This window comes from Cnephaeus nilssonii, assembly GCF_951640355.1.
Source record: "Cnephaeus nilssonii genome assembly, chromosome: 2".
NCBI lineage: Eukaryota > Metazoa > Chordata > Mammalia > Chiroptera > Vespertilionidae > Cnephaeus > Cnephaeus nilssonii.
This window is the reverse complement of record NC_137073.1, coordinates 50,531,579-50,552,913: the sequence shown is the minus strand read 5'-3', so window position 1 is coordinate 50,552,913 and position 21,335 is coordinate 50,531,579. Positions and strand designations below refer to the sequence as shown.

At 39.6% G+C, this 21,335-nt stretch overlaps 1 protein-coding gene across 1 annotated transcript in view; it reads left to right on the top strand.

Annotated features, from left to right (window-relative positions):
• Positions 1 to 21,335, top strand: part of CAMK4 (calcium/calmodulin dependent protein kinase IV) — a 140,598-nt gene that overhangs the window by 68,179 nt on the left and 51,084 nt on the right. Inside the window, exons 2-4 of the mRNA XM_079795354.1 lie at positions 485 to 563; positions 15,958 to 16,020; positions 17,881 to 17,963. Of these exons, the coding sequence (XP_079651480.1) occupies positions 485 to 563; positions 15,958 to 16,020; positions 17,881 to 17,963 (225 nt within the window). The remainder of the gene's footprint in view (positions 1 to 484; positions 564 to 15,957; positions 16,021 to 17,880; positions 17,964 to 21,335) is intronic.

Below are 21,335 nucleotides of genomic sequence, written 5' to 3'. Positions count from 1 at the left end.
AGAACGCCAGGGCACCAAATGGTGTAAATTCTCAAAGATCCCCAGCTCCCTTGCCAACTAGTGGAGACTGCCCTGACCAAGGGCTGAACTTAAATCCTCTCACTGACACCACCAATGCCTTCCTTTACTCCAGACTCACACTTTTAGGAAAGCTCAGGGGTTCTCAAGTTGAATGGATATGCACCCAACAAGCCATTCTCACCTGAAGGCCTAGTTTATTATGGAGCCACTAACTGCAACAGTGAGCATGTTGTTGCTTGTATAGGGATGGGGCAAAGGGAAAGAAACCCTGGGATGTTTTGGAGCCAGCTACATTCAGTTGCAAGAGAAAAAAAATACTCTCAACATTTGGGTGGGTTCTACAGTAGAACTTATAACCAATTGTCAACTATGAGGGTAATTGCAAGACATAGGTATTTTCAATGTTTCCCCTTGATTGCATGTCCAGAGCATAACATTTTTTTTTGTCTTTTTCCCCCTCAAGGGGTGCTACATCCATTGTGTACAGATGCAAACAGAAGGGGACTCAGAAGCCTTATGCTCTCAAGGTGTTAAAGAAAACAGTAAGTTTATTTCATTATATATGCTAGCATCTCTAAGGGGTCTGTTACCTGAAGAAGCCAAACGCCCTGATGCAAAGGGCAAAGGGGCCAAAGAGCCACTTCGTTGCAGTTAACCCATTTGAATTTCAGTTATGAGGGTGCAACCAAATGGGTTGTTTGTTGTCTTATGGGAACTGCTTGTGCCTCTGAAAGCAGCTGGATCTCAGATTGGATGTGGGGAGGAGAAGGGTGGAAAGGAAAAGCATTTAGAGCTGGCAGGTGAACCTTGCTCTGTGTATCAGTCATGATTTTAGATATACCTACAGGCCTAGATTTCAGATGTTGGGTTTGCTTCAGTGAATTACACCTGGACAAAGGCTAATGTCTCTGGGACTGAACTGGCTCATCTAAGAACGTTTGTTTGGGGATTTCTTCTTTTTGCTCTATACCTGTAGGAGAGCGGAGGAGGCAAAAGTTACTTAGGCTCATCTCCAGTGAGTGAGAAATGCAGGTGAAAGTTCAAAATACAAATGCCAGTAGGATGTAACTACTATACCACATGCCCCAGAGGGCATTTGTCATTCTAATGCCCCACATGCATTTTCTGTCCTTAGGTTGTTTCTCCTTATAAAACCACAAAAAGACAACATTTCCTTTTATAGCACATTCTTCCTTTCTCAAATTTTATGTCAACAAATATGTGAAATATATATATACTTTGGAAACACAGTTATAAAGTATACTGAGAAGTATCATAAATTTGAAGTCAAATAATGCCTGCTTTAGGGCAATGGATTTTTTTCCATAAAGACAACTTAGTATCACCAGCTGTTTATACATCATCTGGCACAGGGAAATTTTACAATCTCATATAATGAAGGTAAGAATAATAGCACAGGGTTTTCAGTCAAGTAGAAGTAGCATAACATTGGGAAACAATCTCTGAGAGTTTAAAGCCATAGCAAACTAACAATGACAGTTGAATTGAAGTTGGTAATATTTTTTAAATGTTTTTATAGATTTCAGAGAGGAAGGGAGAGGAAGAGAGAAATAGAAACATCAATGATGAGAGGGAAACATTGATTGGCTGCCTTCTGCACATTGGACTGAGCCCGCAACCCAGGCATGTGCCCCCGATCAGAATCAAACCCGGGACCCTTTAGTCCACTCTATCCACTGAGCCAAACTGGCCAGGGCTGAAGTTGGTAATTTAATGGCAGTTGCTACTAATCAACTCTATATTCTGGATTTCCTGTTTGGTGTAGGCAATGATTTCAGTTATCCCAGAATGTAGAGGAATCTTTTGATTGGCAAGGTTTGGAATTTTCTCTTAAATCAATTTCTTATAGTCATAAAATATATTTGAACTAAGGATTATTAAAATTTCTATGAAATAGAATTTTCTGTTAAATATTTGCTTCTTATCTAACTAAGTTGGCATGCTTTATCCAGAATCACACATGAGACATTTTTGGACTTGGTTGTATCCTTTCCTGCAGGTTAAAAACGTTGTCAGTAAAATGTGTAGGTGGTTATTTTTCTTTTCATATTTGAGGAAACCTTTAAAGGCACTAGATATATGAAAATACAGAAAAATAAACATTCAGAAATGACTTGTGAATGCTCAAGTGAGTGCTGGTTTAAGTAAAAAAACTTTGGATAAGACATTCAGTAGGCTCCTGACTCGTTCTCAATTGGAAAGTAAAGCACTTGTTTGCCCTCACTGTACTCTCGTCTCCACCTCTGTTGTGGAAACATCTTCCTCAGAAGGCAGGCAGGAAGAGAACGTGGATGGGAACCAAGAGTCAGATGGAGCTGCAGAGCAGTGCTGCAAGGCAGATGTTGTCAGACACAGTCACTGCTATGCCAAATGGAAGGAGAGAAAATCCCCTGGAGAAACCTCAGCTTTGAACACGAATTAGATAGAATCCCCGGCATTGTTTTCTAGAATAAACCATGCATGGAGAGGAGAGAAATAGCAGGCAAAACCTCAAAGGGGGGATGGGGGGAAGAAGAAAAAGAAGGAAAAAAACCCACCTCAATGGGCAATTGCCCCCCAATGTTTTATTCCAGCTGGTTTCTGCTAGGTCATGGAGATGGAAACTTGCTTATCTGAGTGAAGTGAATGAAGCTGAAGAATCTATAGAGGGAAAGTGATGCAGGGAAAACAAAGTATTTTCCTAGCAAATCCAGCCAAGGATCAGCTCTTGAGGAGAAAAGGGGGTTTCAGAAAACTTGAATTTATGCAATCTATTATATGGAGCCACATAAAATTACCTCTATTAAATCATTTTCCCCCCTACAAAATGGCAATTTTATGTGGCTCAATGTAGTAGGTACATATTGTTTAATTCAACAACTTTGGGACCACTATACTATTTCACTGGATAGTTTGTTAGGTTGTCATTTTATGACTAGACCTAAACCTAAGAAATCTGAAAGATTGTCTGTCTGTCTATCTATCTATGAGAGTTTCCTAAGGCTGCCATACTAAGCTACCACAACTGACTTAAGACAACAGAAATTTATTCTCTTATAGGTCCGAAGGCTAGAAGTCTAAAATCAAGGTGTCAGCATGGCTGGTTTCTGCTAGGGCTCTGAGGGAGAATCTGTCTCCTGCCTCTCTCCTTGCTCCTGATGACAGCCAGCTATTGCTTGTTGTTCCTTGTTGTAGATGCATCACTCTACTTGCTGCCTCCTTGTCACATGGCCATCTTCTCCCTGCATGTCTGCACATCATCTTTCCCAGGTGCAAGTCTGTGTCCAAATATCCTTCTTCTTTATAAGGACACCAGTCCTGTTGGATTAAGGGTCCACCCTATTCCAGTATGACCTCATCTTCAATTGACTACTTATATCTACAACAACCCAATTTTAAAATAAGGTCACATTCTGAAGTACTAGGGGGTTAGGATTTCAACAAATCATTCTTTTTTTTTGGGGGGGGGGGGCACAATTCCTTCTGTAATACTATCTATAGGAAGTGCAATGGAAGTTTCGTATCTCTTTTACAGTTAATTATTTGATAACAATAATCCTCTTTCCCAGGATTTATTTAAGACTTTTTCAGGACAGTTTATCCACATTTTATTTTGTGGTAGTATTGGATACCTTTCTCATAGTTTAATATTTTATAAAGAACTAGAAGCCCAGTGCATGATTTAATCATGCACGTGTAAGCTGTCTGTCTGCTGGTCGGCAGCTCCGAAGTCCCTGGGCCCCTAGGGCGAGGCGGGGCAGGGGCGTGGTCCTCCTGCGGCCGGAGCCCAGGCCAGGGTCTTGCCTTTGCCTCCCGCCCAGGAAGGCTGGGGCCGCCGCCACGTGCTCCTGCGGCCCAACTGCCGCCAGACTCCTCCCCGGGGAGCCGCGCCGCCCGCCCACCGCCCGCCGCCTCCAAACCTCCAAAAACGCCGGCTCGGCTCGCTGCCCCAGAGGCCTGTCTGTGCCACAGCACAGCCATGGGGCAGACACTGAGCTCGCGTCGCCGCTGGCAATGCGAGCTCAGCGTCCTGCCGGCCCAATCACCACCCCAGCCACCCCGAGTCCCGCCCCCTGTGTCACCCGCTGGCCCAATCATGGGCGTAGCGGAGTGATGGTAATTTAAATATTACCTTTTTATTATGTAAGATTCTGTTTACATTGGCAATAAGGGACTTATTTCCCTATAAAACACCCTGATCATCATTGAGAATCCATTAGGCACTCATATATTTGTGGTAGACAAATACTCTAATTTATCCCTAGGAAGAAAGACTAAAGCACCAGCTCTTATGGAGAAATTCATTCCATTGTTGGTCAGGTACAGGATATAGTTAATACTGATAATGAACATGAATTGCCATGTTCAGACCATTGGGTATTTTAGCTAATAAAATATCCCTGTGGGAAATTAACATGTAATTATAATACAAATATTTTTATTACCATATTAGAGGCCCGGTGCATGAAATTCGTGCACGGGGGGGAGGGGGAGGGCTGTCCCTCAGCCCAGCCTGCACCCTCTCCAATCTGGGACCCCAGTGGGATCGGGCCTAAATAGGCAGTTGGACATCCCTCTCACAATCCAGGACTGCTGGCTCCCAACCACGCGCCTGCCTGCCTGCCTGATTGCCCCTAACCACTTCTGCCTGCCAGCCTGATCACCCTCTGACCACTCCCCTGCCAGCTTGATAAATGCCTAACTGCTCCCCTGCAGGCCTGATCACCCCCAACTGCCCTCCCTTGAAGGCCTGGTCCCTCCCAACTGCCCTCTCCTGCTGTCCTGATCGCCCACAACTGCCCTCCCCTGCCAGCCATCTTGTGGCGGCCATCTTGTGTCCACATGGGGGCAGCCATCTTGTGTGTTGGAGTGTAGGTCAATTTGCATATTACCTCTTTATTACATAGGATGTTTTATAAATGGATATAATACCATATATTTAGAAAACTATAATTCAGAGAATTAGAATATATTGAAAAACATATCAACCAAAAGAGAGAGAGAGAGAGAGAGAGAGAGAGAAACAGCCAGCCAGAGAGATAGAGAGAATATGGGAGGGGGGTAGAGAGAGACAGAAAATGTAACAAAAACCATTATTGAATTTAAGACAGTATGCTAGTGTCCATGATGGTATTTCAACATTTCTGCATATACCAATGAAAATTCTCCTAACAGAAAGTTTGGGAAAGACATAGCTTCAACAATGAGATCCTGTTCTATATAACTTTTAACATTACTTTCGACATTCAGAAAGCATTTCCAGATCTTGCAGTTTCTGAATGGTAAGTGTTGGTGATTCTCTATGATAGGTGTATTTTAGTGCCAGAAAATAGAAAATGATAGTTGACCCAACTTTTTACTGTACTGAAAAAACCTGGATGTGTTCAGAAACAATATTATCTTGTCTCATTGCATCATTAATGAGGATAAGGGTTAGAGCGAGAAACTAACTGAGTGGCTGTTTTAGTTGGGTATTTATAACTTTTTTCCACTTTGGATCAGTGATTCTTGTACTGAAGAAGTCAAATCACTAGGAGTGGCATCGATACTCTCTCCTCTGTGGGAAAGGTGGCCTATTTTGTAACTTTTTATTTGGAAATAATTACAGGCTCACAGGCAGTGCCATTTACCTCATTTGCACATAAGAATGAATTGGTTTGCAGGTGTGGTAGAACTTACTAAGACTTTGTAAAACAAGAATCAAGTATGAAGAAAAGAAGGCGATTTTTTCCCTTTATGCACGAGCCCTCTGTCATCCCATTTGTTGTGATATTTAGTAGAAATTGAGTTAGAGTTGAAAGATTTACTAAGCTACTTCCTCAGGTTAATGACTTTGGGGTATTAAAGAAATCTGACAGACACAGCTAGTAGGACAACCAGTGATTTACAAGATGGAACCTTTTAACTGATGTTGCAAGACTGAATATGCTGATCTTAAAACTGCACAAAAGGGAGTGTGTGCTAAAATTGAAGAGATTAAGCACCTGGAACCTTCAGCCTGGACTGACTTTTGCTGAGTAAAATGGAATCTCTGCTTTTGAAGATTGACATGTTGATAAGAAGCCACTATTTCAGGGACGATTTATTTGCTTTACCTTTTTTAGGAGTACACACCTTAGGGTATATTTAAAGAATCACACACTTAGTTTCTCTCTCAGTAAAGCTCATTTTTAAGAACTGATTGAGATGTAAGAAAATTATGCTCACCAGTAACTTATAGGGTCCCTGGAATTTTGGAGACAAATATTTGAATTCTGGAATTCAGATGTAATTTCGAACTATGTGGCTTAATTCTTGAAAAAGATTGTATTCAGTTTACTGCAGAATCTTTTCCCTTCCTTGAAATACCCAGTATTGAATCTAAGAATTAATCTCAGTGTGTAAATTCAGGATGTATAGGTATTCTGACTCTTCCTGATGAATGGCTATGCAGTTGTGGGCTTTGGAGCCAGACACTTTGGGTTCTGGATCACTTCTGCCACTACTCCCTGTGTTACTCTACAACGAATTATGTAAATCTCTCAGTCTCACTTCCTTCATCTGTAAAATGGGTTTAAGAACGTCTAACTCATGGTGTTCTAGCAAAGATAATAATGAGATAATGTATGGAACATATTTCTCATCACCCTGAAAACATATAATAAATGGTGAAAATTATTCTTATTATTAACTAGAGGCCCGGTGCATGAAATTCGTGCACGGGGGAGGGGGGTGTTTCTCAGCCCAGCCTGCACCCTCTCCAATCTGGGACCCCTTGAGGGATGTCCAACTGTCCATTTAGGCCCGATCCTAAACGGGCAGTCAGACATCCCTCTCACAATCCAGGACTGCTGGCTCCCAACTGCTCGCCTGCCTGCCTTCCTGATTGCCCCTAACCGCTCCCCTGCCAGCCTGATTGATGCCTAACTGCTCCCTTGTCAGCCTATTTGCCCCTAACTGCCCTCTCCTGCAGGCCTGGTCACCCCCAACTTCCCTCCTCTGCCGGCTTGGTCACCCCCAACTGCCCTCCCTTGCAGGCCTGGTCCCTCCCAACTGCCCTCCCCTGTTGGCCATCTTGTGGTGGCCATCTTGTGTCCACATGGGGGCAGGATCTTTGACCACATGGGGGCAGCCATCTTGTGTGTTGGAGTGATGGTCAATCTGCATATTACTCTTTTATTAGATAGGATAGAGGCCTGGTGCATGGGTGGGGGCTGGCTGGTTTGCCCTGAAGGGTGTCCTGGATCAGGGTGGAGGTTCCCTTGGGGCATGGGGTGGCCTGGGCGAGGGGCCTGTGGTGGTTTGCAGGCCAGCCACGCCCCCTGGCAACCCAAGCAGAGGCCCTGGTATCTGGGGTTTATTTATCTTCTACAATTGAAACTTTGTAGCCTGGAGTGGAGCCAAGCCTTCTGCTTGCTCCGTGGGGGCAGCCATTTCTGTTGGGATTTATGTATCTTCTATAATTGAAACCTTGTAGCCTTAAGCAGAGGCCTGGGCAGGCCAGGGTGTGCGGAAAGCTTGGCTTCCTCCATTGCTGGGGACAACCCTAGCCTCCTGCTCTTTCCAGCTCCGTGGCTGCTGCCATTTCTGTTTGGATTTATGTATCTTCTATCATTGAAACTTTGTAGCCTTGAGTGGAGGCCTAGGCCAGCAAGGGCAGGTGGAAAGCTTGGCTTCCTCCATTGCTGGGGAAACCCAAGCCTCCCTCCTACTCTCTGTGGCAGTAGCTATCTTGGTTGGGTTTATTTGCATAGTCGCTCCTGATTAGCTTGTGGGCGTGGCTTGTGGGTGTAGGGGAGTGATGGTTAATTTGCATATTACTCTTTTATTAGATAGGATTATAATGGGATCAGACAGATATTTTATAATAGTACCAGTTTATTCTATGCAATTCTAATGTTCCCATTAGCTTGATTTAAAACTGCACAGTTAGCCTGGCTGTTGTGGCTTAGTGATTGAGTGTACACTAATGAACTAGGAAGTCATGGTTTAATTCCCAGTCAGGGCACATGCCCGGGTTTCATGCTTGATCCCTGGTAGGTGGTATGCAGGAGGCAGCCTATCAGTTATTCTCTCTCATCATTGATGTTTCTATCCCTCTCTTCCTCTCTCTGAAATCATTTTTTTAAACTGCACAGCTAGCAGCACCAGACATATTGTGCATTTCTGTATGAACAAAATTAATTACATTGTTTTTGGAATACCTTTAAAATTTCTGCTGAAAAATGGGAATATATATTGTATCCATAAATTTAATGTGGTACTAAATAAAGATTTCTGATCATATTGCTTTACACTTACACAGATCTTGAGTGCCTGGAATTCCTACATTTGGAACACTTTGAACGCTATTGCTCTGTTCTGATTCTTACCACTGGAGCAGTGTGAAGACCACAGTGTAGAAGCTGCTCCAAGTCTGAATTTTGTCATTTTTTTAGTTATTGTAATATAAGGTTACCTGTAAATTTCTGGAAATGTTTTTCTTGAATAACTTAATTAACATTCACCTAGTAAATGCTCATAACTTATGTAAAATTTTTCATAGGTGCTAGTTTGGCCTTTTATGCTCTTCTCAGTTAGATGAAGAACCATGCATTGTGACTTGCTAATCATCCTATGAGTTAGTTTTTAACTTCTAGTCATTTTTCCTTATATTCTTATGAGTTAGCATTTGAGTATACTGTATATAACTATGATACTGCAGGAGAATTTGAAAGGTTGCTCTAGATTAAATTATAGAATGTACACAGGCTTCCTCCCAACTCTTGTAGGTGGATCTCTGGGACATCTCCATTAGAGGAGGTTTTCGTGTTCCTTAATTCCAAAACAGAAACAGTACCATTTATACCACTGGGTAAACTGAGGAATACCTGATCTTTTCTCTTTCTAACCTGTGAGAACATAGAAAACTAACCATGGGTCATTCATTTTCCAGTTGCTATGATGTACATAAGAGAGAGGGCTGGGTCAATTTGGGTTAAAGATATGCATTTTTACACCACTATAGCCACTTTTAACCATTCATGGGCATGCTCGAGACGTGCAGGCAAGGTCACCTTTGGTCAATGATGGGGAGGAGAATAATAAATCACTGGCTGAAATAGACTTTTTTTGGCTCAATTGAGGTCTCAGAACATATTAAGGAAAGTAGTTTGCAGATAACAAGCTGCGTCAAGTGAAGCGAAACTTCTCAAGCATTCTGTCAGTTGGAACCTATTGATTTTCACAGGGACTATTAAACCAGGTTTCCTGGAATAGGAACAGGGATATTTCTGTTCAGTTTGTAGACATGTAATTGTCTACAAGAGAAGAAAGGTAGCGGGGTGGAATGTTAAAAGCTTGGCCTGGTTGGTATGCCTTACCAGTCAAAGAGCCACTTGGAAGTCTGAACATTCTTGTAGAGAATTAGTCGTTAGAGTTTGATTTGTTTTCTTTTTTGATAGAAATATTGCTAGAATGTGACACAGTTCAGATTGCTTATCCATCATGCCATTGTATTAAACTCTTATAGATATTTTGTTAAAACTAAACACCATAATTCAGAGGCAAGCTGAAACAAGGGAGAGGACGAGAGAGAGAGAGAGAGAATAAATATGAATATGAGAATATAGGCAATATAGGCATATGCCTGTTTTCTGTTGCCTAAAACAAAACAAACTTTACAGTTACACCGTCCACTCAAGCTATCACATTTAACCCGCTAGTACTTTTCTAAGTAGTAGGTGGTTGGAGTTAAAGTGTTCTTTACCCTTCATACGGAGTCTATGGAGCAGAAAAAGGAGATGTATAACTCGCCAAAATAGAGGAAATCTTAGAGGGAGAACTTACATTACTATCCCCAAGTAGAAGAAAAAGACTAGACATTTCTCCGAGAGCTGAGTGAGAAAGGTCTTGTAACCGAAGGAGAGGTGCTGGGCAGCAGAAAGTTGACAGGGGCTCAAGGTCAGGAGCCTGGAGCTGGGGTACTGGTACCCAGTGGACCACAACCAGGAGAGCTGAGAGAGCCCGAGGAACAGAGCCTGTCAGCCTCGAAGCAAACTTAGGACTTGTACCTTGGTGACAAGGAGAAAATCTAGAATCTTCCTGTTAACAGGGAAAACATTTTTAATCCGTTTTTATTTTTGTATTTCTTCATGGCACGAAGTTGAATGGTGGTCAAAACTGCATCCATCCATCCAAAGCGGGAAGCAAGAGAGGAGAGAAACAAGGCTTACAAAAGGCCAAGTTATGGAACTCCAAAACCTTTCCTTTGCTAAAAGAGAGGAAGCAATGACTGTGTGCAGAGGATATTAACTAGAAGAGATCCAAATAATTTTCAGGATTGAATTAGCTTTCAACTGTCTTTTTTTTTTTTTTTTTTAAATAAGCACTCGAAGCAGTATTTGCCACTTCATAATGCTAATGAGAATGGAGCCTGTATTTCATCCTTAAACACTACGTGGTAGCCCCTGTCACATGTTAACGCCGAGTGCCCCAGGGGAGTGGATTACTTACAGGAGTTTTAGAGAAGTGACATGTCCAAGGTACATAATAGCCTGGAGAATTTGAACCCAGGGTTTTCCAGTCCCCAATCCAGGCCCTTCCCACTTATACCAACTAGGTCCTGAAAAAGACAAATAAGAGGTCAGGAGTGTTCATGGCCCATAGTTAGGACCAAAACTAGGTGATGCTGGCTGCTAAGCGTATAAAAGATGAAAAAAGCCCTCATTTACATACAGACACAGAGAAGCTGAGTGCAGTTCTAAGTCACACTGGGAACCAAGGTTACATAGTATTCCCTATGTGCAGAGAATACAAGCAACATATCTCTTTTCCAGTGCTGTTAAGAGCTTTGTTTAAGGAGTATCAGCATACAACAGCCACCAACAAATGAAAGAACAACTGGAGGTGTATAATGTACAAAATACAGGCATCGCTTGCCGTGGCTCTTTCCGCTCTTTGTCTTAATGGTAGAGGCAATGCAGTGATGGCCCAGGTGCAGTTGTGTATATCGAGCTCCAGTTTCCTTTCTGCTGCAAGTGTCAGTATCACAGGATAAATTCAGTACAAGCTGCTCAGACTTATCTCTACCCCAGAAGTTTGAAAGCTATATCAAAGGGATGGGTTATATCTACAATGGCTTTTTATCCTCTTACCACATATCCAGCTGTCACCGGGAGGATTTTCCTTTGAGATGTGAGATCAGAATAGAACTGTTTCTCCATCAAGGCATCCAGACACATGTAGGTGTTGCGATGAGTTTCGAGGTGTGACATACATACTAGAGCACTATAAGCTGTGAATGATTTCTTTTCATGATAAAGCAGATCCAAGATTATCATCATCTTTTAAATTCTGATGTATTTTTATGAAGGGGAATGTGGGTGTCAAGATTTACCGACCATACTTACCTCTGAAAATTTATTTTAAAGTATTCTCTATTTCTTATCACAATTAAAATTCCTCGTAAGACAAGTACCACTGGATATCTGGGAGTAAAAACACTTAACATTTTTAGTCAAAGATATTTTGGGGTTTTTTATTTTTCAGTTTGAGTCTCTTTTCATTTAAAATAGTCCTGGCAAGCACTGGAGAGGGAGCAATGCTGGGACAGGAGCAGGGATGTGCGCATATCTACCCAATTATGCATACGGGGAGCTTTTAAACTATGAGTCCTTTCGCGGAAAAGAGGCTTAAGGCCATGCTGATGGGAGTGCATTGAGGATGTGCACATTCCTATAAAGAAAAGATGTTGACAAGGACCGAGCTGAATCTTTAGTTTCTAATTCTGGAAAGACCTAGTATCTTCAGCAAAGCAAAGCTCTGGGGTTCACTCATGTTAGGGTGCTTCCTCAGTAAGGGAGTCAAATCCACACTCCCACACGGAGGAAGAATACTGCTGTGCAGCAAAATGAGTAATGGAGTTTTTTCAAACCTTAAATCTTTAAGATCTCTTTCTTTCCAATTCCAGCCCCACAGCATGATTATACTACTTTTGAAGTCATTTAAAAACATTTTTCCCCTATAGCCGTTCTTTTTTGTTGTTGATGTTTTTAGAAAGTTTTTAGCATCCTTGAATAATGTGGACCAGGATATTTGAAGATCTTAATGATCTTAGGAAAAAAACAGGCAAGTTTCTAAGTGTCTGGGCTTTCCCCAATTCAAAGCTACCCTCAGTAAAAGATGCAACTGATGGGGCTTAAGATGCTAATTCTTCCAGGAGTGGTTTTTGTATTTGTTAATTTACAAATGGCAAAGTCAGAAGCTTCTTGGATATCTAATTACTCGGTTTTATAGCTAAGAGATAACCACTTCATTTTAGGATCGAAGGGGTATCTCAGGGCCTCTGAGAGTATACATTGTCCTGCCTCTCACTTCAGACGGTTTGGGAATCGTGCAACTGAGTACTTGCTGTCCAATGGAAAGAAATGTAAAATTTAGAGTAAATTTCCTTATTTTCATGCCTTCTTGATACTTTAAAAAGCACTTTGGGAAAAGTACTGTCTTAACCATGTAAAAATTACTAATGGCACTACAAAGAAATGGTGCCGGTTTTCACGTTTCTATTAGAACCTCAGTGTCCGCAGGGCGTGGCTGATGCCCAGGTCTGTGGTAACTCAGGTGTGACCATGGTGGTCAGCAGTAATTAACAAACATAAGAAGTGGTCTTTTAACCTGCCTGAAACTTAACCAAAGTAGTACAGCTCTTATCCCAGTGGTTGGAAGAAAACACACAATCATATTCACTGGTCCCATTTTTAATTTCTAAGGCTCTCTCACTCTACAAGAGAACATTTTCCCTTTCTCCCTCAAACCTCCAATTTAGTCCTCATTACTTTCTTCACATATTTTTCAATCTTTTCTCCCTTCTCTCCCTCAACCTTCTCAGCTCTCAGCACAGGAGTATATGTATTTTTTAATTTTGGAAAATGTAGTTATTTTTAAAGACAATATTATTTATGCTAAAATATAATAGGTTTATTATTTTTATATTGTTATATTTTAGTTATTAAAACACCTTTTTAATGTTCAACCACTGAACCACACTGGCCAGGCTAAGTTATTAAAAAACTTGTTAAAAATCTGTTTTAATCGCCAATATAGTAGTGTGTGTAGCTATTTGGGATTCTGAGACTGCCTCCTAAAGTCTAAAAGTTTGAGAACCACTATTTCAGAAATGTAAGAGCACACACACTTTTTTACAGGTGTAAGAAACAAGCAAGGTCATGGAGATTACTACCTTGGGTTAGATAGTACAAGTGGAGAAGAGTGCTTCTTTCCTCTTTAAAATATGAAACTGAAGAATATAGGCTTGTGGCTTCCAATGTCCATGTGTTCTGACATTTGGGGGCAGAATGAGAGAGAGAGAAAGAGAGAGAGAGAGAGAGAGAGAGAGAGAGAGAGAGAAAGAGAGAATATGAGAATGAGAATGGATAAATAAGGATGAAAGAACACTATAATTAGAACACCTAGATTTAGCTATATTTGAAGATAGATTTGCTGTGACTTTCCAGTTATATGTGTTAATAAATTACCTTTTTGGCTTAAGCACATTTCAGCTTGGTGTTACTTATCACTAAAAAGGTTTTGATTCATATGTAGTTTGAATTACGCTATAGTTTAGTGACTGGGACAGACTGGTGAAACAGTGTCCAAAGTTCTTGAGTCATAGAGCATTATTGTGTGTACCTTCCTTTATTCCTTCACTGTGAAAGTCCCAGAGCCTATTAATTCGATGTAGTCACTTGGTTACTCCTTACTAACTTGTTTTTCTTTGTTCATAGTGAATCTCTCTTGTGAAACTGCTTCATATTGGTTTTTAGGAACATGTCCCTTCTTCTTGGTCCAACTTTATAACTGATGCTGCATTTTTATATGGGATATTTATGAGTATTCTCAGAAGTATGCTGAGTTGCACTGACTAGCATTCATTCAACCTTAGTAGAATATATTTTGTTTTGCATTGTGAATCAATTTTAATAATTTAATTTTCTTTGGCAAAAATATGTTAAAACACGCTGAGCCTTATAGTTGACCATATGAATGACTAAAACTTTTACCATTGCTTTAGAAGATGTAGCGCCCAGCCAATGTGGTTAAGTGGTTGAGCATCGACCTATGAACCAGGAGGTCATGGCTCAACTTCCGGTCAGAGCACATGCCCTGATTATGGGCTCAATCCCAAGTGTGGGGCATGCAGGATGCAGCTGATCAATGATTCTCTCTCATCACTGATGTTTTTTTCTTTTGCTCTCTCTCTCTCTCTTCCTCTCTGAAATCAATAAAAATATTGATTAAAAAAAAGACTTAGCATGACCATATGGCTATTTATTGTTTTATTATGTACAGTAATTAAACAGGAGACTCTTGAAAAGTCTTATTGAAATGAAAATTCTTTATTGTAAATGTTTGTGTGTTTTTTCTCATAGAAACTAAAGACATTTGTAAATGGTGACCACTGTCTTTAAGTCAGGCACTGTAAGCTCTGGCAAAATTATATGTGTTGGAAAATATACATATAATATATTTATATGTTGCTACCAAGCAAAAGAACATATAAAGTTTGCAAAATTATCTTGAATATTTCTTTTTTATTTTCAAACAATATATCTTTGTTGATTAATGTTTTCATTAGAGAATAAAAGTTAAATGAATGAATGTCATCATCTTGAAAGTATATTTGGTTATCACCATGGAAACATGATTGGATTTTTCCTCAGGCCCACCCTTTGTTTCTCAGGGCATGTAAATTAAATGGTAGACTTCATTCTCTATTTGAAGCCGTCTCTCTTGGTTATGCCTACAGAGCTTGTCTGTGAATCGCACAGAAACCTCTGCATATTCGTTTCTAAAACCATGTGAGCTTTGCCAATCAGAGGGTTCTGGACAGCTCAGATGGCAGAGAGACCATAGTAAGAGTGCAGGAATTATCCATGTCTTGCTTTGACAAATTTTGTTGGGAGAGGCAGACACTAAGACCTTTCTTTCTAGTATATGACTTTTAGCATCTAAAACTTCAGTTCACTGAGATTAAAAGTGTCAATCATTGACCTAGAAAGGGGAATACTCCTATTCTTTTAATATCCTAAAGTAAATGGCTACTCTTTTAAATATAGAGATCAAGTGGTGCCCAACTAGGATTCCTTAATGGCAAGCAACAGAAAATTAACTCTGGATAACTTAATAGAAAAGGAAATTTAGTGGTTCATATAATAAGAAATCTCAAAGGCCAAACTAGTTTATGCATAACTGAATCCAGTGGATTACATTATGTCACCAGTACTCATTCTTCATCTCTCAGAAAAAAAAATTTTTTTTCTGTTTTGGCTCTGTTTTCAGTTAAGTGGTTCCGATATGGTATCAAAATTGGACACTGGTTGTGGCATATTCTATTCTTTTTCTGATCTCACAATTTCAGAGAAAAAGAAAATACCTCTTCCTTGATTATTTGAGCAAAATTTCTAGGGAAGACTCTGATTGGGATGATTTGGGTCTGGTGGATATCCATGACCCAATCACTGCGGACAGGAAACAGTACTCTGATTGGTCAGGCTGGGTTATGTGGCCACTGCTGAGTGAAAAAGGCAGGTGAAGTGATTGACAGCTCCAGTGGATTTGGGACAGGGATCCATAAAAGAGAGGGAGAGAAAGAGAAGGAATAGGTTGACATGAACTTTTGACGTAATGGTGATAGCAATGACTTTTGATAGGAAAGAGGCTATGCAAGGGGTCTGATAAGTTGTGACCTGTATTTGTAACAAGTTCTACTTTATGTATAAAGCAGAGAGGAAAGACATGGGGAAAGACAAGGAGGGTGGGAGTGAAGGAGACACAAGAAAAAAGCTTAGAAATGCACCTCTGCCAATTACCTGATTCACCAAGGTAGTGAGTGATTGCTGTTTCTGATTCTCGGCTATAATTAAGACATTTCTAAGGTGGGAGTGTCTTTCAGTTCCTCTCTTTCATTTTGCCTTTTAGGTGGACAAAAAAATCGTAAGAACTGAGATAGGAGTTCTTCTTCGCCTCTCACATCCAAACATTGTAAGTGATTTTTTTAAACTACTATTTCAAATTATCTCTAAAGTAATAGAATGGGATTTTTGTCCACGCTGATCATGGGAAAGGGATTCATCCACCACCCATAAATAGCCACAGGTTCTTGTCCTCATCTGACCACAACTTTCAAGTCTTTAGCCGAATGAATCTTAAATATAGTGCCTTTTCAAAGAGTTTAAAAATGGACAGGTCAGCAATATATCACATCTTTATTTTTATGCATAAAAGGATAGCTAAAATTTGGATAGCTTTGTTTCACGCTAATAAAACACCGTCTTTTTCCTTCTGTGTGTCCATCTTATTAATATACCATTACTGAAAAAGCCTGTGGAAGAAAATGCATTGCTTTCAAAAGTCATTTCAGCCTCCTTGGAGGGAGTGTCTGCTTCAGAAACAATGTGCAGGTTCAAATAAATGCAGCGCTTGAATGGGGAAAACAAAAGGTTTTCAGAAGCTGTGCTCTAGGCTGTGTCCAAAGGCACTGAGGGCAAGGTTTGGAGAAAAGCTTTCTCGAGCCAGTGAAGCGAAAAGAATAAAGTCAGTTTCCAGGCCATCACTTGTTTTTGTGAGTCGAGCCAACCACTTAAAGGAAGTATTTTACTCATTTCTCTGAGAAAGTTGCATCCAGGAGGGTGGCCTGCAATGCTTAGGCTCAAAGCCAAGTGCTTAAAACTTAATATATGTGTTAGCAGTATTATTTATAGCACTCAGCTATAAATAACAGAAAACTTGAATATATTGGTCTAAACAGATGTTTTCCTTAAGTTATAAGAAATCCGAAGGCAGGCCATTCCTAGCACTGGTTCAGCCCCTCAGTGATGTCATACAGAACCCAGATGCCTACTCTCCATTGGTTCTGCCACGCTCAGTGCCTTTGCTTTCATGCTTTTCCCTCATGGTCCTCGAATGGCTGTTCCATATTCTCCACAAGCCTTCAGGTCTGTATTCAAGACAGAATGAAGTGGAAAGGCCCCAAAGCAGAGTCCTATGAGAGGAGTAAAAGTTTTTCCAGAATTTCCAGTTGCAGCAGAATTCTCTTCACATTTTATTGGTCAGACTGGTCACAAGAGCAGCCTTAACTTCATAGAGCCTGGGAAAATGGGGAGCAGGGTTATCATAAGTGATTCAGACCAATTACCATCCATATTTGGAGGCTAGGCACCTTTCTTCCCCAAAAAAGTCAAAGTTCTGTTTGCAATAAAGTAGGGGGAGAAGGGCTTTGGATAAGCAATCAATGAAATGTGCCACATACAATCACCAACTTTTCATTGTCCATCTTTTTTCTTTCAAAGAGAAGTCAATGTAGAATTGTCCAATCAGGGCGGTGGGAGGTAGGCCGGGGGAGGGGCCGTGGGAGATTGGCCCACCAGGGGGAGGGGCTGCAAGAGGTTGGCCAGCTGGGGGGAGGGATCATGGGAGGTTGGGCTGTGGGAGTGCATTGACCACCAGGGGGTAGGTCCTGCATTGAGCATCTGCCCCCTGGTGGTCAGTGCACATCATAGTGACCAGTCGACTGGTCATTCAGTTGTTCAGTCGCTTAGGCTTTTATATATATTGATTCTACAGCAATTCAGAAATTGAGATATTTTGATAAAAATTAGAAAGTGTTTCATCTGTCAAAAGGAATATATAATATCAAAACTCAAAAGGACCCTGGAAGAAATGAGGTCACTGATAATAACAACCAGAGAGTGACAAATGATTCCCTGATACTAGCATAAGGACCCTTCATTGACAATGATCCAACACATTACTGTTAGAGTTTTGTTTTAGCCATAGCTTTAGCTATTTCTTAGAAAGGTGAAAATAAGGAATGTGTGATCATTTTTTTATATCTTTCTCCAGATAAAACTTAAAGAGATATTTGAAACCCCGACAGAAATCAGTCTGGTCCTAGAACTTGTCACAGGAGGAGAGCTGTTTGACAGGTGAGTTGGTTCTGGAAATCCAACCACAGAAAGGCTTTGCTTCCAGTCACCAAAAAAGAATTAAAGGGAAATTTCTCCTGAAATTTTTTATAATGACACATCATACCAGTTAATAAATTCTACTAAAATAAATCTTAAGAGGAGTGTAGAACAAAAGGAGAGTCATACCTGATAAGATGTAAGTGGATGAAAAGTTGGGATGTTTAGTGAATAAAAAGGGAAGCATTATATCTATTTACTTTTGCAAAAATTTACTTCTGCAATAATCACAGAATTTCTAAAGTCATTCTAAATCTAAACTAAATAAGATTTATGACAATATTTTGTAAGAAAACATTAGATAAAAAGTATAGAAAGTTAGATGTGTTGTAATTGTATTCTTTATTATGATCCAAAAGTTCTTAAAAATCAGTACTCTTCAAATGACTATTTTGAGGCCTACTTTCTCTATTAGGCTGTGTAAAGAGTTCCAAGTATAACATGTTCTTCAATAATAACCAATTTTAGTTGTCTGTTCATATGTTCATCACTCAAGACAGAGGTTTGAGGATGGCTGGAGTATGCCTAGAAAACTGGTAGAGCATAATATAGACAAACTGTATAAGAGACACAAGCTTCAAGTCTCCATGACTTTCCCACCTTCCTTGTCTTCTCAGGAGAATTCCCTGTTTACCCTGATTATCTATCTCTTGGGACCCCTTTGCTATGTTCATGAGCATAATAAAAAAATAATGAAATTGGAAGAAGTCAAAAGACTGAGTAGGTATATATTAGAAATGGTAAGAAGTTATGCACAGATGTAAAGTTCCTGTTGATTTATAAAATTGGTTAAGAAGATGTGGGCTGTAGACAGAAGACAGAAAAGAGACTGAGGGAACTGCTGATATATTTAGGTACCTTAAGTACAGCAAATTCTCAATAAATATTTGCTAAATGAATGAATGAATGAATAAACAACCATTAAGATGAGTAGACTCTAAAAAAAAAAAAAAAAAAAAAAGATGAGTAGACTCTGAGAAGGAAGATATTTAAAGGGGATAGGTTTAGCCCTAGATGGTTTGGCTCAAGGATAGAGCGTCAGCCTGCAGACTGAAGGGTTCCGGGTTCAATTCTGGCCTGGGTTGCGGTCTCAATCCCGTGTAGGAGGAACAGATCAATGATTCTCATCATTGGTGTTTCTCTCTCTCTCTCCCTCTCCCTTCCTCTCTGAAATCAATAAAAAATATTTAAAAAATAATTAAAAAATAAAGGGGTTAGGTTTAGATTGTGTTGGGAGAGGAAGCACTTCTCTCGAGAGCTTCTAAAAGTAATTATATTGGTTTTCAAAGGTTCTGTTGTAAATGTTACCCAGTAAAGGTTTGGATCTTCAAGTAGGAAGGAGCAAAATGACACAGCTTGCTTGGAGCTGCATGTATATCTTCAACAAATATATAATTTGTTCATACATATGTTGAAATTTCTTTAAAATAAGTGATATGAATTAGCAGACTTTGAGAGTTGTAACATTTTCAATATATTCATTCATCACCAATAAATGAATCAACTGAGGGAAGTGGGCATCAGTTTTTAAATATATACTAGTACTTCTTGTGGCAGTTGGCTAGTAGCTAAACTTAAGGAACAAATAACTAACTAACCTGATTTGCTTAACTTGTTCGAACCTCAGAACAAATTTGATGCAGTTCTATGATGCTAAGGAAGCTGAGACACTCTGATCCACTCAGTCTCAGATCTGACACAGTCTGATCACTCTGATTATATAAGGAAAGTTCTGTTCTAAAACCACCATGTTCCCATGCTTAGTCAAGACTCACCTGGACTAGCTTATTTGAATGTTGCCAAAATTTGCCAAAAGCGGCTCCTTTTTTAATACCTCTTTAGCCAACTCTTTCACGAACATTTTCCTTCCTTAGGTACATTTAGAGTCTGTTTATAGTTAGATCCTGCTGGCTTTGTAGCCATGAGGTCTCTTGAAGGAGAACTCAGAGAGAAATCTCATGTTCTTTAATTGTAAATAATTGTAGGACAGGGATATCACACTGAAGCTATTGTCTAACAACAGCACATATTATTTACCTACCTACCTCTATTTGTACAAGTTATTTTGGAGTCATGAGTCTCTTTCCTTCCTTATTTCCCAACCTTTTTTTCATGAAAGAATTCTGGTTCTCTCATCTTGTAGTCTAGTTGATTTTGATGGGATAGAGTTAATTCAGCTTTAAACAAAAATGAAAAAAACTAAATGCTGGTGATAAATTTCACTTACAGAGAAAATTGATAAAATATTCAGAATTAACAGAATACATCTAAAGAATGGCAGACAGCCAGTAAAGCACTCAACTACTCTATAAACTCTCAGTGGTCTTAGACAGTAGACTGTCTTTCCCCATTAATATTGTTGTCTACATGTCTGTTGCCATATCTGAGATGAACTTGGTTTCTCTATTAAATTACTTAATTCTACAGTTATCTTTAAAATTGTATCAAGCTGAAAATATATCATTATTATCTATGCATTATTTTCTTTCTTGAGAGCTAAAAATCATAATATACTTTTTTTTCCTGTACTCATGTCAAAAACCAAATTTATTTAATTGTGATGATAAAAATTCATCCCTGGTCTAATGATGGCCTTAATTGTATCTAATGAATGCACTAATGGAGCAATTGATGAAAAGATTATCATGTTAGTACATTATGGGCAAAATGGTTGTATTTTATTAGCACTAAAAGATCTATTTTATGGTCTTCTAAAAAACTAAACTTAGTAAAAATCCAAGTGAAATTTTCCATTTCATGTAGAATATAAACAGTAAATTGCATAGGAAGATTGATTAAAATTTTTGGAATAAAATCAGTGATTTTATGTGTATGTCCAAGAAAATCTGGCCCCCAAAAAGACTTCTACAAAATTATGATATAATGTGAAAAAGAAAGCTCCAGAGCTTTTGATCTTTCATCCTGCTTGGTCTAGTCATGACTCTTAGAAATTTATTGAACATTATAAATAAATAAATAAACTAATTAATAAAATAAAAGAATAAATAAATGAGAAGGGACTAACAATATATACAGATAAGAACTGGCACACAAAAGACATATAATACAATGTTTTGTATTTGCTAGAGGTTGGCCACAGATTTGGCTATAAGGATTCACTTAGGGGTGATAAATGCTGTGATTGGGAAATAAACAGAACACAGGATACAAAATATGGGAGTCTTCTAAATCAGAAACGGTTTCAGGGAGGAATAGAGTCTTTGAGCTGAATCTTAAGTGAGAAATCATAAATCAACAGGTAAAGGGAAGAGGGAAGGACAAAGTGATGTCCCAAAGCAGGCCACACTGGTGGGGGTTAAATATGAGAACCTT